Below are 17,442 nucleotides of genomic sequence, written 5' to 3' on the forward strand. Positions count from 1 at the left end.
CCCGCATGCGGCCGAATTTAACTGTTCGTTCACACCAACCCGATAATCTTGTTGTGATTCGGGCTTGCTCCACTATGTAACTAGGAAGTTTCTATACTATCGATTTGCAATTCGGAGTTCTTCAAGTGAAATAAAAAAAAATCGTGTGGTGCAACGTTAATTATTTGTGGTGCATGGTAGTGAATCAACGGTGCAATCGATTAGGCACGTTTAAATTATCAAATTCGAATATGGCTTTTGTTAAGTTAGCCTCCCCCCCCCCACAAATACGCTTTATATTTCTTTGATAACGAGTGCGGTGCGATATAACATCTGTGGTGCATGGTAGTTCATGGATGGTGCAATCATTTAGGCACGTTCAAATTATTTAATTCGTTAAGTTAGCCGCCCTTTTGGGTTTTTAATTTTGATCCCCCCTTGATGGTGCTTTTAAAACTATAGGTGGTGCACGATGGTGCATGGGGGTTCATTAAGGTGCAAATATATTTCTTTGAATTGAGAAGTTGAGGGGGCTAACTTAAAGCACCCAACACAATATCAAAATTCACAAAATGTCACAACAAATATGATAAAAAAAATATTGAAATTAATCATTTAAATTCTAAAATTTTCTTTATTAATTGTTCAAAGGTAAAAATTTAGTTTATTTATCTGCATCAATAGTCATACTAAATTAAAAAATGGTTGCAGTTTTTAATTTTAGAGTAACAATGTGAAATTTGCACATTTTAAAGATTTATGAAATACTAGCTTTAATAATCGCTTCGCCTGGGGTCTTAGTTATAATGAATTAGATCTGATCTTTACGTAAAAAGGTAAACGCTGTAGCAAAAACGCAACACACGTAACACGCGTAGCAAAAAGTAACACATGTTACACGCGTAGCAAAAAGTCCTGAACTTAAAAATCCCAACTAAACCTCCCCTTCTATGAAGTCCCTTTCTTTCACACCAACTCCCCTTCTATGAATTTCACACTAACCCGTTAAAAAAGTTTAAAGGTCGGGGCGGTCGCAAGGAACTCAAGAGAGGAAAACAAGGCGACGTTTTAAAACCAATAACGGCACAACCACCCAAAATTTTTCAAAAAAAGAGGTGCAAGTCGGAACCATCCGATGCAAAATTGAACTACAGCGGCCTAATGTATTTTTTGTTTTTTTTTGGCGGATAATGTAGCAATTGACGCGTAGATTACGAAGAAATTTTTTTTGGGCCGCGAATGATATTTTTTTTAATTCACTTAATTTTAAAAATAGTAGTAATTTTAGGGGATTAGCGTTTTTTGGCCAAGAATGTAGCATTTGACGCTTAGATTACTAAGTTATTTTTTTGGGCCGCAAATTATAATTTTTTTAACTAACTTAATTTTAAAAAAGTAGAAATTTTAGGGAATTAGTAACGTTTTTCTTAAAAATAGTTCCGTCGTGTATCCACCGACACCACTTTTTAGGCGCGTACCAGCCCCATTCTGAGCATTGACGGTGGGCCTTCTGTAATCGTACCTAGTGGCATCGTAATTAGTGAAATCGTATCAACTTAAATAGTAACAAAAATGAGAACGGGTTTGAAGCATAGTTTAAAATTCACCGTATTGGCGCCTGACAGCGCTGCGCACTCGCTTCGCTCAAGCGCTAGGGGCGCGCGGCGCCTCCCCAACCCCATACAAAAAAAGTGATGGGCCATCTATAACGCGACCTAGAGGACAGTACCAAGCCTTACGTATCAAATGTTTAATTTTATATTATCAACAACAACCAAAAACGTGAAAAGGCCCAAAAAAGTGCAAGCTTTTCAATTAAATTAAAACCTGAAAGAAGCGTTTGTGGCCCAAAAATACAAAACACCTAGAAAATGAACAAAAACTTTAATTGATTTTGTAAACTACCGGAATATCACGTGCAAATTATGAGGACACCGAAACTGTGTTGTCGGCAAACACACGATGGAAATAAATACAACGAAACACATGAAAATGCACAAAAATGTTAAATTTTTTAAATTAAATTAAAAATTAAATTATCATTTGCGGCCAAAATAAAAAAACCCTCGGCATCTACGTGACAAGGTCTAAAAAGCGCAACCAAAATGAATATAAAATTCAATGAGGCTGCTGTAGTTCACTTCCCACTGTCCCTATCTAGTGGTGTGATGGGGTCACTGGAGCCTGTGGGGGGCTCCATACCCGGCTCTCAAGGTCATGTGATCGGGGCGCTGGGTCACTGGAATCTCATGGGTGTTCCACACTCGTCATTCTGTGACCTACTAAGGAGGGTAGTTTGCAGTGGAAGAGGAAGCCACTCTAGTCCTCAGCTGTGCGAGGGTGGGTCTCGGGCAGCCCATGGTGTCGCCTTTTGTTGGGCCGTGATGAGGGCGTTTGTTTGCTATATGTGAGGCGGTCAAAATGGCTGTCTCACTGGCCGAACGTTGTTTCGCAAAGCGCACTTTTGTCCAGGGCTGGTTGTTTAAGGTGGCCGCTGAAGTGCTTAAGGCGGAGCAGCGGGGTACAAATACATATACTTATGTAGTTCACTTCACCCCCATCCGGTAAATGGATAAGGGAAGCAAAGGGGTGGAAGTCAAGAAAAAGAATAGAGCAAAGAGGCGAAAGTTCAAAGTCGAGTAAAATAAAAATAAAATATAATTAGATTAATAACCATGTCAGGTATTTGGAATTAGGCGCGTTTAGTTGGTAATCAGGCCCTGAACATTGAATTAAAATTTCAAAGCTCTAGAGCTAACCGTTCTTGGGTGAAGTGTACTACAGTGGCCTCATCGAATTTGATTTTAATTTTGGTTGCGCCTGATAGACCTTGTCACGTAGATGCCAAGGGTAATTTTTATTTAGGCCGCAAATGATTTAATTTTTTAATGTAATTTTAAATTTCTAATTTTTGGGCATTTTCACGTGTTTCGTTGTACTTATTTCCGTCGTGTGTTCACCGACACCACAGTTTCGGTGTCCAAATGAATTCCACGTGATATTCCCTTTTTGTATAAAATCAATTACAGTTGTTAATTTTCTCGGTGTTTTGTATTTTTGGGCGACAAAGTGATATTCCCGTACTTTATCAAATCTTTTACAGTTTTTGTTCATTTCCTAAGTGTTTTCTATTTTTGGGCCACTTTGTTTCTGGTTGAGATTAAAAGTATATACTTGATGCGTAAGGCCTGGTACTGTCCTCTAGGTCGTGTAATAGATGGCCCATCGCTTTTTTTAGTATGGGGTTGGGGAGGCGCTGCGCGCCCCCAGCGCTTGAGCGAAGTGAGTGCGCGGCGCCGTCAGGCGCCAATACGGGGAATCTCAAAGTGCGTCAAGCACCAATACGGGGAGTTTAGTATCGTCTTTTACGTGTTTTGGAAGTAATCACACGGAAATTCCCTAAAATTTCTAAATTTTTAAAATTAGGTTGATTAATTAAATTATCATTTGCGGCCCGAAAAAAATAGTTACGTAATCTACGCGTCAAGTGCTACATTCTCCGCCACACAAAAAAATACAAAAACACGGTAATTCCCTAAAATTACTAAATTTTAAAAATTAAGTTAATTAAATTATCATTTGCGGCCCAAAAAAAAGTTTCGTAATCTACGCGTCAAGTGCTACATTCTCCGCCACAAAAAAATACAAAAACACGGTAATTCCCTAAAATTACTTAATTTTTAAAATTAAGTTAATTAATTTAATTATCATTTGCGGCCCAAAAAAATAGTTTCGTAATCTACGCGTCAAGTGCTACATTCTCCGCCACAAAAACACGGTAATTCCCTAACATTACAAAATTTTTGAAATTAAGTTAATTTAATTATCATTTGCGGCCCGAAAAAAAATAGTTTCGTAATCTACGCGTCAAGTGCTACATTCTCCGCCACAAAAAAAATACAAAAACACGGTAATTCCCTAAAATTACTAAATTTTTAAAATTAAGTTAATTAATTTAATTATCATTTGCGGCCCAAAAAAAATTGTTTCGTAATCTACGCGTCAAGTGCTACATTCTCCGCCACAAAAAAATACAAAAACACGGTAAATCCCTAAAATTACTAAATTTTTGAAATTAAGTTAATTAATTTAATTATCATTTGCGGCCCGAAAAAAAATAGTTTCGTAATCTACGCGTCAAGTGCTACATTCTCCGCCACAAAAAATACAAAAACTCGGTAATTCCCTAAAATTACTAAATTTTTAAAATTAAGTTAATTAATTTAATTATCATTTGCGGCCCAAAAAAATAGTTTCGTAATCTACGCGTCAAGTGCTACATTCTCCGCCACAAAAAATACGAAATTACATGAGGCCGCTGTAGTGCAATTTTGCCCCGTTCTCAAGTTCTTAGGAATATGACATACAAATAAATAAATAAATAAATAAATACAAATAAATAAATAAAAGGACAAACTTTAAGACTTATAGTTATAGATTTACCTTTCAGTGACACCCACATCACGGCACTCAGAAACTGCTAATTTATCACCATTATTACTAGAGGGTCCTGATGCAAGTCTTGTTCCTGAGACTACTTTGATATCAACAGACATCACATCTGAGAAGTAGCTACCATCAGTAGCTGACACATTAAGTGTCTTTTCTCGAAATGCTTGTTTTGAAAGGTCACAAATTAAACGCAACACACCTGTAGATCCATCCAGCCTAAGAGAAAAGCATTACTTTAAAAATCAAGCTATGAAAAAACTTGGATTTTAGTTTGTATACACATTTTAGTTGATATTAGCTTTGTTTTAAGTAGGTTCAAGTGGTCAGCATATTTCAATATGGTAATCATGTTATAAAGTTGACAGGAAAATTATTAAGTTTGGTCTTAATATTTAGTTGGTATTTGTCCCAAATACAAACTTAAAACAAAGTTTAAGTAGTTCCTAGACAACTTATTTTTTGATAAGGGCATGCTGTCAACCCTAAGAGAAAACTGAGTACTTTCAAAACTCAAACTATGAAAAAACTTAAAAATATTAGTTCATCATCAAGGTAGCATGTAATTCGTACTCTAGTGGTCCTAGTTCCAAGAGATTTTTTAATCAGTTTTTTTTTGGCCCAAACTGCACAAGGTATACCGAATTCTCAATTTTCTAACACTTTGGAGATCCTATACCTTCAATCATGAGAACTTGACAATATGTAGGAATCAGATGAACAGATTTACTTTGAGATAAAAAAAAAGCTTTTTAAATTGGGCAACACCACTGTACAAGGGGAATTACTTGATCGCGAATTCATGTTTCAATAAAAAATTAAATTAAAAGCTATTGACGCCAATTTAGCGGAGTCACTTACACACAATGCGCAAAAATGTTCCAAAATTTCAGATGTGGTCCAGTTAATGTTGAGCTAAATAACAGCTAATTAGTTTTAACTAATCAAGCTTAGTTTGGCAGGTAGAGGAAAGCCTTGTAAAAAATTCAGAAAAAGAATGTATTGATAGATGATACTGATCAAATATTAAAATATTAAATATTTAAAAAACAAAAATGGGCTGTAATATTCGATATAGATAAAAACACGCCTAAACGATTGCACCAACGGTGCACTTTTGTGCAACAGCAAAATATTTTATTTCATCCTCATAAAAAGGTGGGAAATTTAAAAAAAAACAAATTTTCCGTAATATTCAATATTGATGAAAACGTGCCTAATCGAACGCACCAACGATGCACTACCATCCACCCCAAATATTTCTCAATGCACCATACCCCTTTAGGAGATATAATTGAATTTTCTCTTTCAAAGCTTTTAAAAAAATTAAAATATTTTCCAGGGGGCTCAGTTAACGACAGCCACCCCCCCCCACTTTGGATTTCGATAATTAAAACGTAACTAAACGAATGCCCAAACGATGAACTACCATGCACCAAAGAGATATTTCTTCGCAACACACTCGTTATTGCACCCTCAATGCACTACTGTAACCGCCGTATTAGTCCTAAGCCTACATAACCACTGGTAGAAGGGCCTAGGCTCCCTTGCACCAGGTAACACTGACTTACCTAATGCGTTTGTTTTTTTTTCTCTTTCTTATTAAAAATACTAACGTCTAATTGAGCGTCCGCCAACAACGGAGAGAGCCTACTCCTGGCAGACCTGTTCTTAACTGTTCAAAGGGCTCGAAGCAGACAGCTTTTCGTTTTAGTTTTTTACAAGCCGGTATAAGAGAGTGCGCCGGGGTGGAAAGAGGAGAGAGGTGGAGGTTCTCGAAGAGAGGGGTTAGATTAGTTGAGCTACCCGATTAGAGAAGTTACGTTGTATTGGCCTCCAGGAATATGGCTCTGTCTGTACTGGTAAATATATGTGGTAATTGCGAAATGATCTCTGCCTTATAAGGGGTAAATGGATATTCTCTTGAAAACCAAATAAAATATTGTTGAGACTGAATTCCCTTACGGGCCTGTGTTTCTTTTCTATAATCTTACGTTCGTCTGGCCTAACGTTTCTCTTTAGGGAAAAAATCGGTTACACTACTATGCACCGCAGTTAGTTTTTATTGCACCGCCCTCCTTTTGGAGATATGACGTATTTCAATATCAAGCGTTCAGGGTGCTGAATATAAAAATATTAACGTTGGGGCTAGGTTATTGACAGCTCTGCGGGTTGGACGTTCGTTTTATTGCTCTGCTGTGTCGATTTTAGCTCTAGCTTAGGTTCTTATTTTATTTTACAATTTCTTAAATTTTATTTAAAGAATGATTATACATCATATTTTATACTGACAATTGGAAGTGTTACAAATATGACTGAAAATACTAGTATTGAAGATGTGGAATCTATTTGCACATTAGAATGCAAAAATGAAAATAATAACAAAAAGAATATGGTAACTTGGAATATTTGCTTGAATTGTTTAAATATAACATATATATTGTGAATATAACAACAAAGCAAGCAAGTCGTGTTTATTGTTGTGTTGCCTGCAGAAAACGTCTCTATTAATCCTTGCTCCTGCAAAGGCCCTGTATCCCATGAAAATACTTTCAAATTAGATTGGATTGAAATAAAAAGACAATTTGTCAACAGCAAAATCCGACTACAAGAAACAGGTAAAGCTACTTCACGAAGAACTTGATAAAGTGAAAAGTACGTGCCACCAAAATAAACCTTATAGAGAAACTTGATTTTATGCAACTAGCTTGCTCATGCCGGAAGTATCAAGTGTTCTGGAGTTAAAGATTGTAAGTATCGCAATTGGCTTTAATAAGCCTGTTACCAAGCCTAAAAATCCCTCAAGAGTATTAGGAAGCTATAGGAATACTAAAAGTGATATTCAAAGTATAAATAAACATATCCCCATTATAGAACTCTCGAGGCAGGATCTGTCTTCCGTACATAAAGTGATATCTCTTAAAACAAATATAAAAGATCGATCTGCTATTCAAAAACAATTTTAAAATATGGAAAAGAAAGAAAAACTAAAAAACCCAAAACCTAAAAATCCTGACAAGAATTATCACATCTTGTCTAGCTCCTCTCAACGAAGAAATCTGGGAAAGATGTCAGCTGACAGATTAGCATTCTGCAAATTAACTATTCCTCAAGATTCCCTTGATTATTTTATTCAAAACTGCTCCGCTACTTCCAATGAGGAATCTATGACAGAGTATATTCTAGCCAATGAAATATAAGTAAATGCAATCAGATCCAGCAGCTAGTAAAAGATGCTATATTCTAAACACTTCAACAGATCCCGATATTGTACTATCATGTGATACATGGCCGATAGGAATATCGTGCCATAGGCTTGTTTCTGGTCAAAAGGAAAACCAAAAGACTTGGGGTTCTAATCATGTGGAAGATGGACTAAAGTTATCGACCTCCCCAGCCTTCAAGTATCATCTTTTAAATTGCCCAAAAACTTTAACTTCCACAGAGGTTATCAATCATTTGATAGATATCGGAGTTGAGAAAAGATTTTATAACACTATCAAAACAAGAAAAAAATAACTGTAAGCAGTCCTTTATCATCGACTCTATAATAAATCAAAACAATGAAATATTGGATCATGAAAACTGGCCTCACCCTTAAAAAATACGTCGTTATCGGGAACTCAAGAAGCCACAATTGGAAATGGATGAAGTCTGACTGAATAGCCAGATACAACATTCTCATGCCCAATCTCTTTTTAAGAAAACCTATCTGTCCAAAGTAATTGTTCCAGCTAATAATTCGTATTGGGCATCTGAATGTTTGCTCTCTTATTCCCAATCTCACTGAAGTTGAATTACTGCTGAATAAATGTAAACTTGATATTCTATGTATCTCCGAAACTTGCTTGTGTAAATTTGAACCAGACTCCATCTTCAGCATTCCAGGATTCAGCTCCTTCCGAAAGGATAGAGACTCTGTTCATAGAGGTGGGGAATCCTTATTTACTTTAATCTTGATCTGCCTATATCAGTATATGAACAGGATATTGATGAAGACTATATAGGCAATGATAACATTTAAAGGCACTGCGAAATTCTATATTGGTTGTTTTTACCGGAGCCCGGACAGTGATTATAAGAAAATGGCTAACATAAAACAAATCACTTACCTAATACTTAAAACACGCTCTGAACTGATTCTTCTGAGAGGCTTTAATTGTAATCTCCTAGCTAAAAACATCTCTACAGCTACAAATTTTTTGAAAGATATTACCATTGATTTGAATCAGCTGATTTCAATTGTCACTAGACCTAAATCTGGAACAATTCTTGATCATATTTATACATCTCACCCGATGTATATTTTGGTCCCAAAAAATATTAATATTGGCTTTTCCGATCATAATTTGGTCCTCTGTGTGAGAAAACGCAAGTGCTCTAAACCAAAAACTCACTTTGTAACCACAAGAAATTACCAGAATTTCAGTTTAAAGGTATTTAAGTAAAATATCTCCGAGAATATCTCTCAAAGTAATCTTCTGGCCTATAAGTATGTCACTGGTTATTTCTGCTTAAAGCTTTGTCTAATCATTTTAAAAACCCTTGATACTATGGCTCCTTCCGTTAGAAGACGGGTACATATGAATCCCCCCCCCCTCTTGCCTTAATTCGGATATTTTAAATTTAATATCTATTCGTAACCTTCATGCAAGAAGGATCTCGGGTCCAAATATGAGTTATGAGGAAAATTAAGATTTACAAAAATTTAGTAGTTGAACAGATCAGGAGAGCCAAAGCTAACTATTTTGCAAATAAATTTGCATCAGCCAAAAATTCTTCCGATACTTGGAAACTGATAAACGAAAACACCAAGGGAAAAACAAATAAACAAAACCAACTGGTCTTAATTGGATCTTGATGGCATACATTATGAGGCGCCAGAATCGGTAAAAACTTGTTCAATAAGCATTTTACGAAAACTAGTGGTGCTGTAACATATATGCCATGGGTGGATATAAGATCAAAATATGAAGACACAGAAATACCTACTAGAAATAAGCTCAACTTAACGACAGGTGTAAATATTGACACAGTAAAGAAATATATTGTCAATTTACGTCCAAAAAAAGCCACAGGATTTGATGGAATTCCACCCTTTATTTTCAAATCCCTAAAAACTGAAATTGCTCAACCAGTATGCAATATTATAAACTACTCATTAAAAAATTCAGTATTTCCTGAGTCCCTAAAAGTAGCAAAATTCAGGCTGGTTTCTGGAAAGGTCATTCAACAACTTTACTCAAAACATATCTGGTGGAAAACATTATAGCAAATACCAGCTTAGGCCAAACAACAGGTGTATTATTAATTGATCTTTCAAAGGCTATTGATACCGTTAACCACGAAAAACTATTACTAAAGATTTTCAAGATTGGTTTCTCATGGAACACAGTGAAATGGTTTCTCCAGGAATTCATACCTCTAACTTGGAATGGTTATCTCGCCAGATTTCCGTCTCTATCTAGGGGACCGTTTTTTTCCCATCATTTTGACGTCAGAGCATACATGTTTTCTCATACGATTTTCAATGGTATTAAATCCTAGTTTCAGATAATTTCATCCCCCAGTGTTGAAAAAGGGTTCAAACAACTTTTTGCTTTTCCCTTCACTATCCGCGTATTGATAGCGACGGTCACCTCATAATTCGGACTTCGCGGTTCTCAAGGGCATTGTCACTGCTGACAATTTTGACAGCGATAACAATGCCGGACTTAATCCTTCCACATGGAGAGGTCGGAAGAGCAAGCGGACCCGTCGCTATCAATGGGGGGGTTTCAAACCCTAAATTTCGAAATTTTTACAGTTGTAAAAACGGGAGGTTGCGCGGGGTAAAAACTCCTAAAGAGGGGAGACGCGTGAGAGGGGGCGATTTTTTTTTTCATAGACGTCACTGAAAACGGTCCCCGAGATCTTACCATAGGGAATACGGCCGGATAACCATTCCAAGTTAGAGGTATGAATTCCTGGTTTCACTCATATTTGGCTGGCCAATCACAATTTGTCTCTGTAAGCGACAAAGTTTCCTCCCTCAATAATGTCCCACTTTATTTTCTATATATGTCAATAATTTTCCCGAAACATTGATACATACAAAACCATTTCAATTCGCGGATGATACGGCAATGCTAAATAACAATCAAGACCCAAAAGTTGTCATAAAAGAGCTAGATGCTGAATACTCAAACTGTAGGAAGTGGTTTCACGAGATTGATATGTCAATAAATGCATGCAAATCAGCGTTTATCCTCTTTGGCCCTTGTCCAAAAGCCGAAGTGAACAGGAAGTCAAATACCTTGGCTTCCTTTTGGACAAGAACCTATCTTGGAAGCCGCATATTGAGAATATAATCAATAAAATCAAATCAAAAATTTGCATCCTACGTATTGTCAGGCGATTCCTATCAACTAATATATTAACTTTATGGTAACTTTATGGTAACAAGGCTGCGGTGCTCGCCCTATTTGACTATGGTGACATTTTATACAATAGCTCATCGAAATGTAATCTTTTTGGACTCGAAGTCCTCCAAAATACGATGGGCGAACTTATTCTTGGGGTAAATAAACAAAATATGTTCACACTCAACTTCCCCTAACTCTTCTTGACACAAGAAGAAAAATCTAGATGGCTTCTCTTGTGTTTTAAGCGCAACATGGAATGCATCCGTCATATATAAATGAAATGTTCGTTAGTTTACACTCAATCCATTCACATAATACTAGAGCTTCCAATAAAAATTTATCTATCCATACCCAAGTATCAAAAAAGAGTCAATCTAGTGCCGCCTATCATTGCACACTTATCTGGAATGCTCTCCCACTGGACTTAAAAACATTTTCCCCTTCCAAATTTAAGCTTTTTAAACTAAATTGTCTTAAATCCAGGGAAGTTTTTGATTAGTCATAAATTGTCAATTTTTTATTTAATTTATTTTAATTTATGGAGAGGACTTTTATGTAAACTAGCCTTGGCTAATATCGTTATCCTCAATAAAGATGCTTTTATTACTATTATTATTATTATTTTTATTATTATTATAAACTAGCTTAAAGCTAATGTTGATATCCTCAATAAACATGCTTTTTATTATTATTATTATTATTATTATTATTATTATTATTATCTGATATTGATAAAAATAACTACCCCAATCGATTACTCTCACAAATTGGTCTGAAAAACATCGAAATAAACACAAATGTGAAATCTTTATCCTTCCTTGACCCCAATTTATTTTTTAATTTATCAGTTGTTTTTAGCGATAAAGTGATAAACAAATTGTCAAATATCAAAAGATCATTGAGAGATCATTCAGGAGTATGCACCGCCAGATTTTGAACTTACTAAATTAAAGCTGGAAACATTGACTAATTATTACATCCTTCAAATTAATGATAACAACAGCTAAGCCCTTGTAGTGAGTGATACACAAAAACCAAGGACACATAATGAAATTGTTATATTTAAAAAGAAATTACAACGACTGTTCTAAATGACCACCTTGGGCTCTAATACACAAACGACAACACCGTAAAAATGATTGACGAATGTTTGCAAAGATTTCCGGTGTGTTACGAATAGCCTCACATTCATAATATTATGTGAATCCATTCAACCAACACCTCTAGTGGTTAAATACCAGAGGTGCAGGAGAAATAGATATAGATGAAGACGAGACTAGAGAGGGGAAGGTATGAGACAAGCGGCGGAACAATTAAGCGTAAGAAAGGATCGTTGAGTAAACTAGTGAGTGCTAATAAAATATAATTTATGTTGTTTAACCAAACTCAGGCGTCTCTTATATTTAAAATCTAAGTAATTTATTGTAATACTCGCTACGTAGAAGAGAGTTCATTACATAATGGTGGCTCATGGGGGGATGCCTTTGTAAAAAAATTATCAGTATTATTTTGCGGAGTAGAAAACTCACCACGCAGAGTTTCGAAAAAAGAATTAAACAACGTAAAATACGGTCCGTATCTTTAAGCGCCATATTGTTTTTACGCTGCAGTGTTTCGCGCCGAAATACGAGCACGTGACTTTCCTGCACCAATCCAGTTGGGGAAGAAGCTCCTTTGTAAAAAACAACAGCCGCGTCGCCATTTTGGTAGAAGCATTCAGTCCCGTATATCACGCTACAACTTTCCCTCTCATTTTGAAGAACGGTTAACCAAATCGTAAGCTCGTCTTGCATTTATTTTAACTAATTAAATTAATCTTAATAACTTTAAATAATTTAACGATTGTTTATATTAATAATAATTCGGATATAAAATATATCTGTGGAGCAGTTGAATAATATAATATACATTGTGCTGGTTCAGCTAAAAAACTATGTTACTGATAGCTGGGAATTGATTTGCTGGCTGTACCGTAGTGTAGCATGGGGACTTTATTTGGCCCTTGGCCTTTACCTTTTGATTTGCTGGGGATTAATCTACGCATTCTTTTGGCTATGGCTATGGAAGTGGCCTAGTTCTTATATAATAAGAGGGGCAAAATCGCTGTGGATGTTAATACCTATTTTTATCTCCTGCGTGTTAATAGGAGTGTGGAGAATCTTAACCTTTTTAAGTAGAATAGGTCTAAAGTATGGCCAACAAGCAGAAGATTTTGGATATAAGTTGGGACGAAATCTCCTAGATTGGGGTAATACTATTGAGCCTGAGCAACCACAACCACCACCAATTCCGACCAGTAGCACACAGGACCAGAGCTCTGCAGAGACAACAACTACTACTGTGGACGATGCAAATAGATCGCCGGAAAGCAGAGAACTATCACAACTACGACAACAGATGGTTGCATTACAAACCAGTATGACTGAGTTACTGAACCATGTTTCTTCTGGAGTTGGACTCCCACCTAAAAATGGTACGAGACCAATGAATGGATTGAACTCAACCGAACTTCCAACGCCACGACGGACAGTACATTTTCCGGATATGGGTAATATTCACGATCCGCACCGTTTATCCTTTGGGTCGAGTATGGGACCTGACCTGAGTAACAACAATAGCGTGCATTTCCCTAATTTGGGTAAGGTAAAACTAAATATTCCTACATTTTCTGGTGGTAAGGAAAACCCACGTAGTTTCTTACGAGAATTAAAACTGTATGCTGAAGCTAACCAACTAAATATGCAAGGCATAGCTGCTATATCCCGCAGTGTTTTCAGAGGTGAAGCCCGTGTCTGGTATGAAGGTTATGAACTGGAGACAGAACCACTGGGTTGGAGCTGGTCAGGCTTTGTGCAGGCGTTCGAACGACACTATCTGACCGCAGAGCGAGAACATCGGATCAAGGCCGAGATTGAGTTGTCTAAACAAGGAGACCAGGAGTCTGTGGGAGCTTACATAACTCGGATACAACAACAGAACCTGTCGTTGCTACAGCCGTTGTCAAAAGAAAAACTGGTGAAGTATATGATTAAAAACGTTCTGCCGATTTACACTCCACACTTAAGTAGATACAACTGCCACGATCTTGAAAGTTTTCGAGTAAAGGTTTAATCAACCTCGATTAAATTATAGTCCAGTCCAGCAAACCAGTTCGAATTATGGAAGATCTCGAGGAGGACAGAATCGGGGCCAGCCTCGCTACAACACCAACCAAAACAACATAACCCACGAAGACACCTCGAAGAAGGAAAACGAAAGTCGAGACTGAACAAGGCAGGGACTCAGTCTCAGAATGTAAATAAACCTGCAGTTTTAAATATTAACTTACGCCAAGCCTACGGCATTTATTTTACTATGAATAACACTACCCAACTGGCATGTGTGGATACTGGTGCCGAAGCAAGCTTTTTAACTAAAACGTTTTTAACATCTTTAGGACTAATCTAATTATTAAAAAAGTCTAACCAGATATATTTTCAAGCAAGTGGAGAAACTATACCGATATAGACATCTATTAATGGTCACTCTACAGGTTGTCTGCACTTTAATGTTGTAGGGTCGTTGCCTTGTCCCATAGTCTTGGGAACAGAATATCTGACTCGTATAGGTGCCGTCATTAATTTCAATCAGTACAAGCTCACGTGGGGCAATTATTCAACGCAGTTACATCGCATGGACAGTGAACAAAGGGCGAAAGAAGAAGTTATTCCAGACCATGTTATGGCCGATGTGGATAAGGCCATATGTGGAGAAAACACCACTAAGAAACAGCAAGGTGAATTGGTTGAAGTACCATTTTAAGTATATGCCCTTTGGTTTAAAAACGAGCCCGTCAACCTTCCAGCGGTTGATGGACCGAGTACTTAAAGACGGCAAGCATCTGGGGTATTTAGATGACATCATAATCGCCAGCCGCACTTGGGCCGAACATATAAAAGCACTTCGATACGTACTATCACAGTGGCAGAAAGCCGGCTTAACTTTGAAAATATCAAAGTGCGCCTTTGCCTGTTCAGAAGTCAAGGTCTTGGGACATGTTGTCAACACCGAAGGACTAAGCATTGATTACGCTAAAGTTCAAGCCATTCGGGAGTACAAAATCCCTAAGACTCAAGTGGAATTAGCTACATTCCTGGGTATGGTAACTTATCATATACGTTTCGTACCAGATTTTGCAGAAGTTGTAGCACCACTGCAGCGACTGAAGAAGAAAGGGGCAAAGTGGAGGTGGACTGAGATAGAAAATACGGCATTCGAAAAGATCAAAGAGCTCATTGCAAAAGCGGTTATCTTACATATACCCAACCCAGAGTACCCGTTCATCGTCACTACAGATGCAAGCGACCACGCCATCGGTGCTATGCTCTCACAGATACAAGATGGGGTCGAGGTGCCACTAGCCTATACCAGACGAGCTTTTAGAGGAGCTGAGAGGAACTATGCAATCCCAGAGAAAGAATGCCTAGCAATCGTATATGCCATTGAAAAGTTCCGCCATCATCTGCATGGTCAACATTTCACTGTGGTCACAGACTACCAAGCCTTAACATGGCTGTTTAACCAGAAAAAGCCAAAAAGTAAGTTGGTCCGATGGGCTATTCAACTTCAAGAATATAGCTTTAATGTCATTTACAAACCGGGTAAAAGTAACCGAGTAGCGGACACGCTATCTCGCTCTGTTGAAGACCTAGGTGTAGACAAGGCCATTCCGTTGAAAAGTTTAATGACAATTTATTTAGCTGCTGGTGATCAGATGCTTGATCCTGTAACACTTCAAGATGTCAAACAGACAAGAAACTGACGAAGAGTGGACCGGAATTCTGGACCTTCTGTTGAAACGCACAGAACATGATCTATACGAGTTGCGAAATGGTATAATCTTCAGGAAAGCTACTACTTTTAGACCCGCTCGAGTTGTGGCACCGAAAACTATACATCAACGTCTCATAGATATGTACCATAATCATCCCACCTCTGGACATCGAGGAAGAAGGGTTACGGAGTTAAAAATCACTAAGAAATATTTCTACCCTGGCTTTCGGAAGATTATATATCAACACCTCAAGAATTGCGATATATGTCATCAATACAAGGCAAGTAATACTAAGCCTTTTGGTAAAATGATTACTAACACCTCTACAGATGGACCTGGACAATTGGTCAGTATAGACATGATGGGACCATTGTTACCAACTCAACGCCAGAATAGATACATAGTCGTAATTGTTGACTACTTCACCAAGTATGTAGAGCTTTTTGCTATTCGCAACATAACAGCCCATACAGTGGCCAATGCATTTTTAAAATATTTCTCGCGACATGGCTGTCCTGAGCGGGTACTTTCAGACAATGGCACGCAGTTCACCTCTGCAGTATGGAAAGAAATGTGCCGTAAGATGAAAATCAATCCCACCTTTACTACTCCGTACCATCCACAGACCAACCTCAGCGAAAGAGTAAACAGTGTTGGGAGAGCAACTAAGTATTTATGTTGGCAACGCTCACAATAAATGGGATCTTGGTTTAGAATTACATCAGCTAGCAATCAATTCAGTCCACCATGCAACCACTAATAATTCTCCGTTTTTCCTCACTTATGGTCAAGAAGTACGTCTACCTTGGGACGTAGAAAATATTCGAGAAGTAGCTGACGAAGTTGACCTTTCTGTGTTACAAGATTATGAGAAACGGCCACTCACAGAGCTACAGAACGCCCTAGAAGAAGCACACAGGTACTCTCGTATAGCACAGGAAAAACAGAAGTACTAATACGACCAACGGTACAGTGCAGCTGAGTTAGAAGAGGGACAGCTAGTATGGAAGAGAAACCATAAGTTGTCCAACGCAGCCAAAGGTATTATGGCCAAACTGATGCCAAAATGGGAAGGACCGTTACAGGTAGTACAAAAGATCAGTCCTTTAACTTATGAGCTCAAGGACCTCAAAACTGGTAAACTAACTGGGAAATGGCATATTAACCAATTAAAGTTTTACATGGAACAGGATGATGGGAGTCAGTTTGATGAAGTTCAAAATGCTGATATCAATGAAGTACCTGAAGTTGACACTCCGCCCACTGAAGCTGTGATATCAACGCCTAGTACGAGTAGTGAACAGGTAGCAGAACCCGAGGCTGAGACTAGCTTGATAGAGCCAGAGCCTGACGGAGAAGACAGTATTAGTCCTGGTAACATAATCATATGTAACGCAGTTGATCAACTCGGAAGAATCACTGGATAACATAGATGAACCTAACGAAACTGAGCCATTGATAGAAGAAATCGAGCAACCGTCACCATATTTAGAACCTCTAAACCAAGGCTGGATAAGAGAAATAGTGATTCGGAAGAAGCAGCCACAAGGCGGTAAGAAAGGCCGAATTGGGGACGTTTACTACTATTCACCTGTCCCGTTCAAAAAACAAATAAGATCCAGCAAAGAATTGGAGAGAATGTGGGACCCCCTAGTCGATTTAGGGTCCGTCCAAGGTTTGAATATAGGGATGTTTAACTTTAGTCCCGAACCAGTTCCTGGAGCAACACCTGATCAGGAATGGTTGAGAAGTGCCCGCTAATTATTAATAGTCAAAATATTTCAGATGGACTCCCCT

The 17,442-nt window shown here is 37.7% G+C and overlaps 1 protein-coding gene across 5 annotated transcripts in view; it reads right to left on the bottom strand.

Moving 5' to 3' along the window:
• The window catches only part of kug (FAT atypical cadherin kugelei), a 164,337-nt gene that overhangs the window by 125,459 nt on the left and 21,436 nt on the right, over positions 1 to 17,442 (bottom strand). For all 5 annotated transcript variants that reach the window (XM_090172864.1, XM_090172865.1, XM_090172868.1 and 2 more), the window contains one exon: positions 4,423 to 4,647. In XM_090172864.1, coding sequence (XP_090028990.1) covers positions 4,423 to 4,647 — 225 coding nt within the window. The remainder of the gene's footprint in view (positions 1 to 4,422; positions 4,648 to 17,442) is intronic.

The sequence above is a fragment of the Leiobunum rupestre genome, chromosome 4 (assembly GCF_980474605.1).
Source record: "Leiobunum rupestre chromosome 4, qqLeiRupe1.1.hap1, whole genome shotgun sequence".
In the NCBI taxonomy this organism is placed as follows: Eukaryota; Metazoa; Arthropoda; class Arachnida; order Opiliones; family Sclerosomatidae; genus Leiobunum; species Leiobunum rupestre.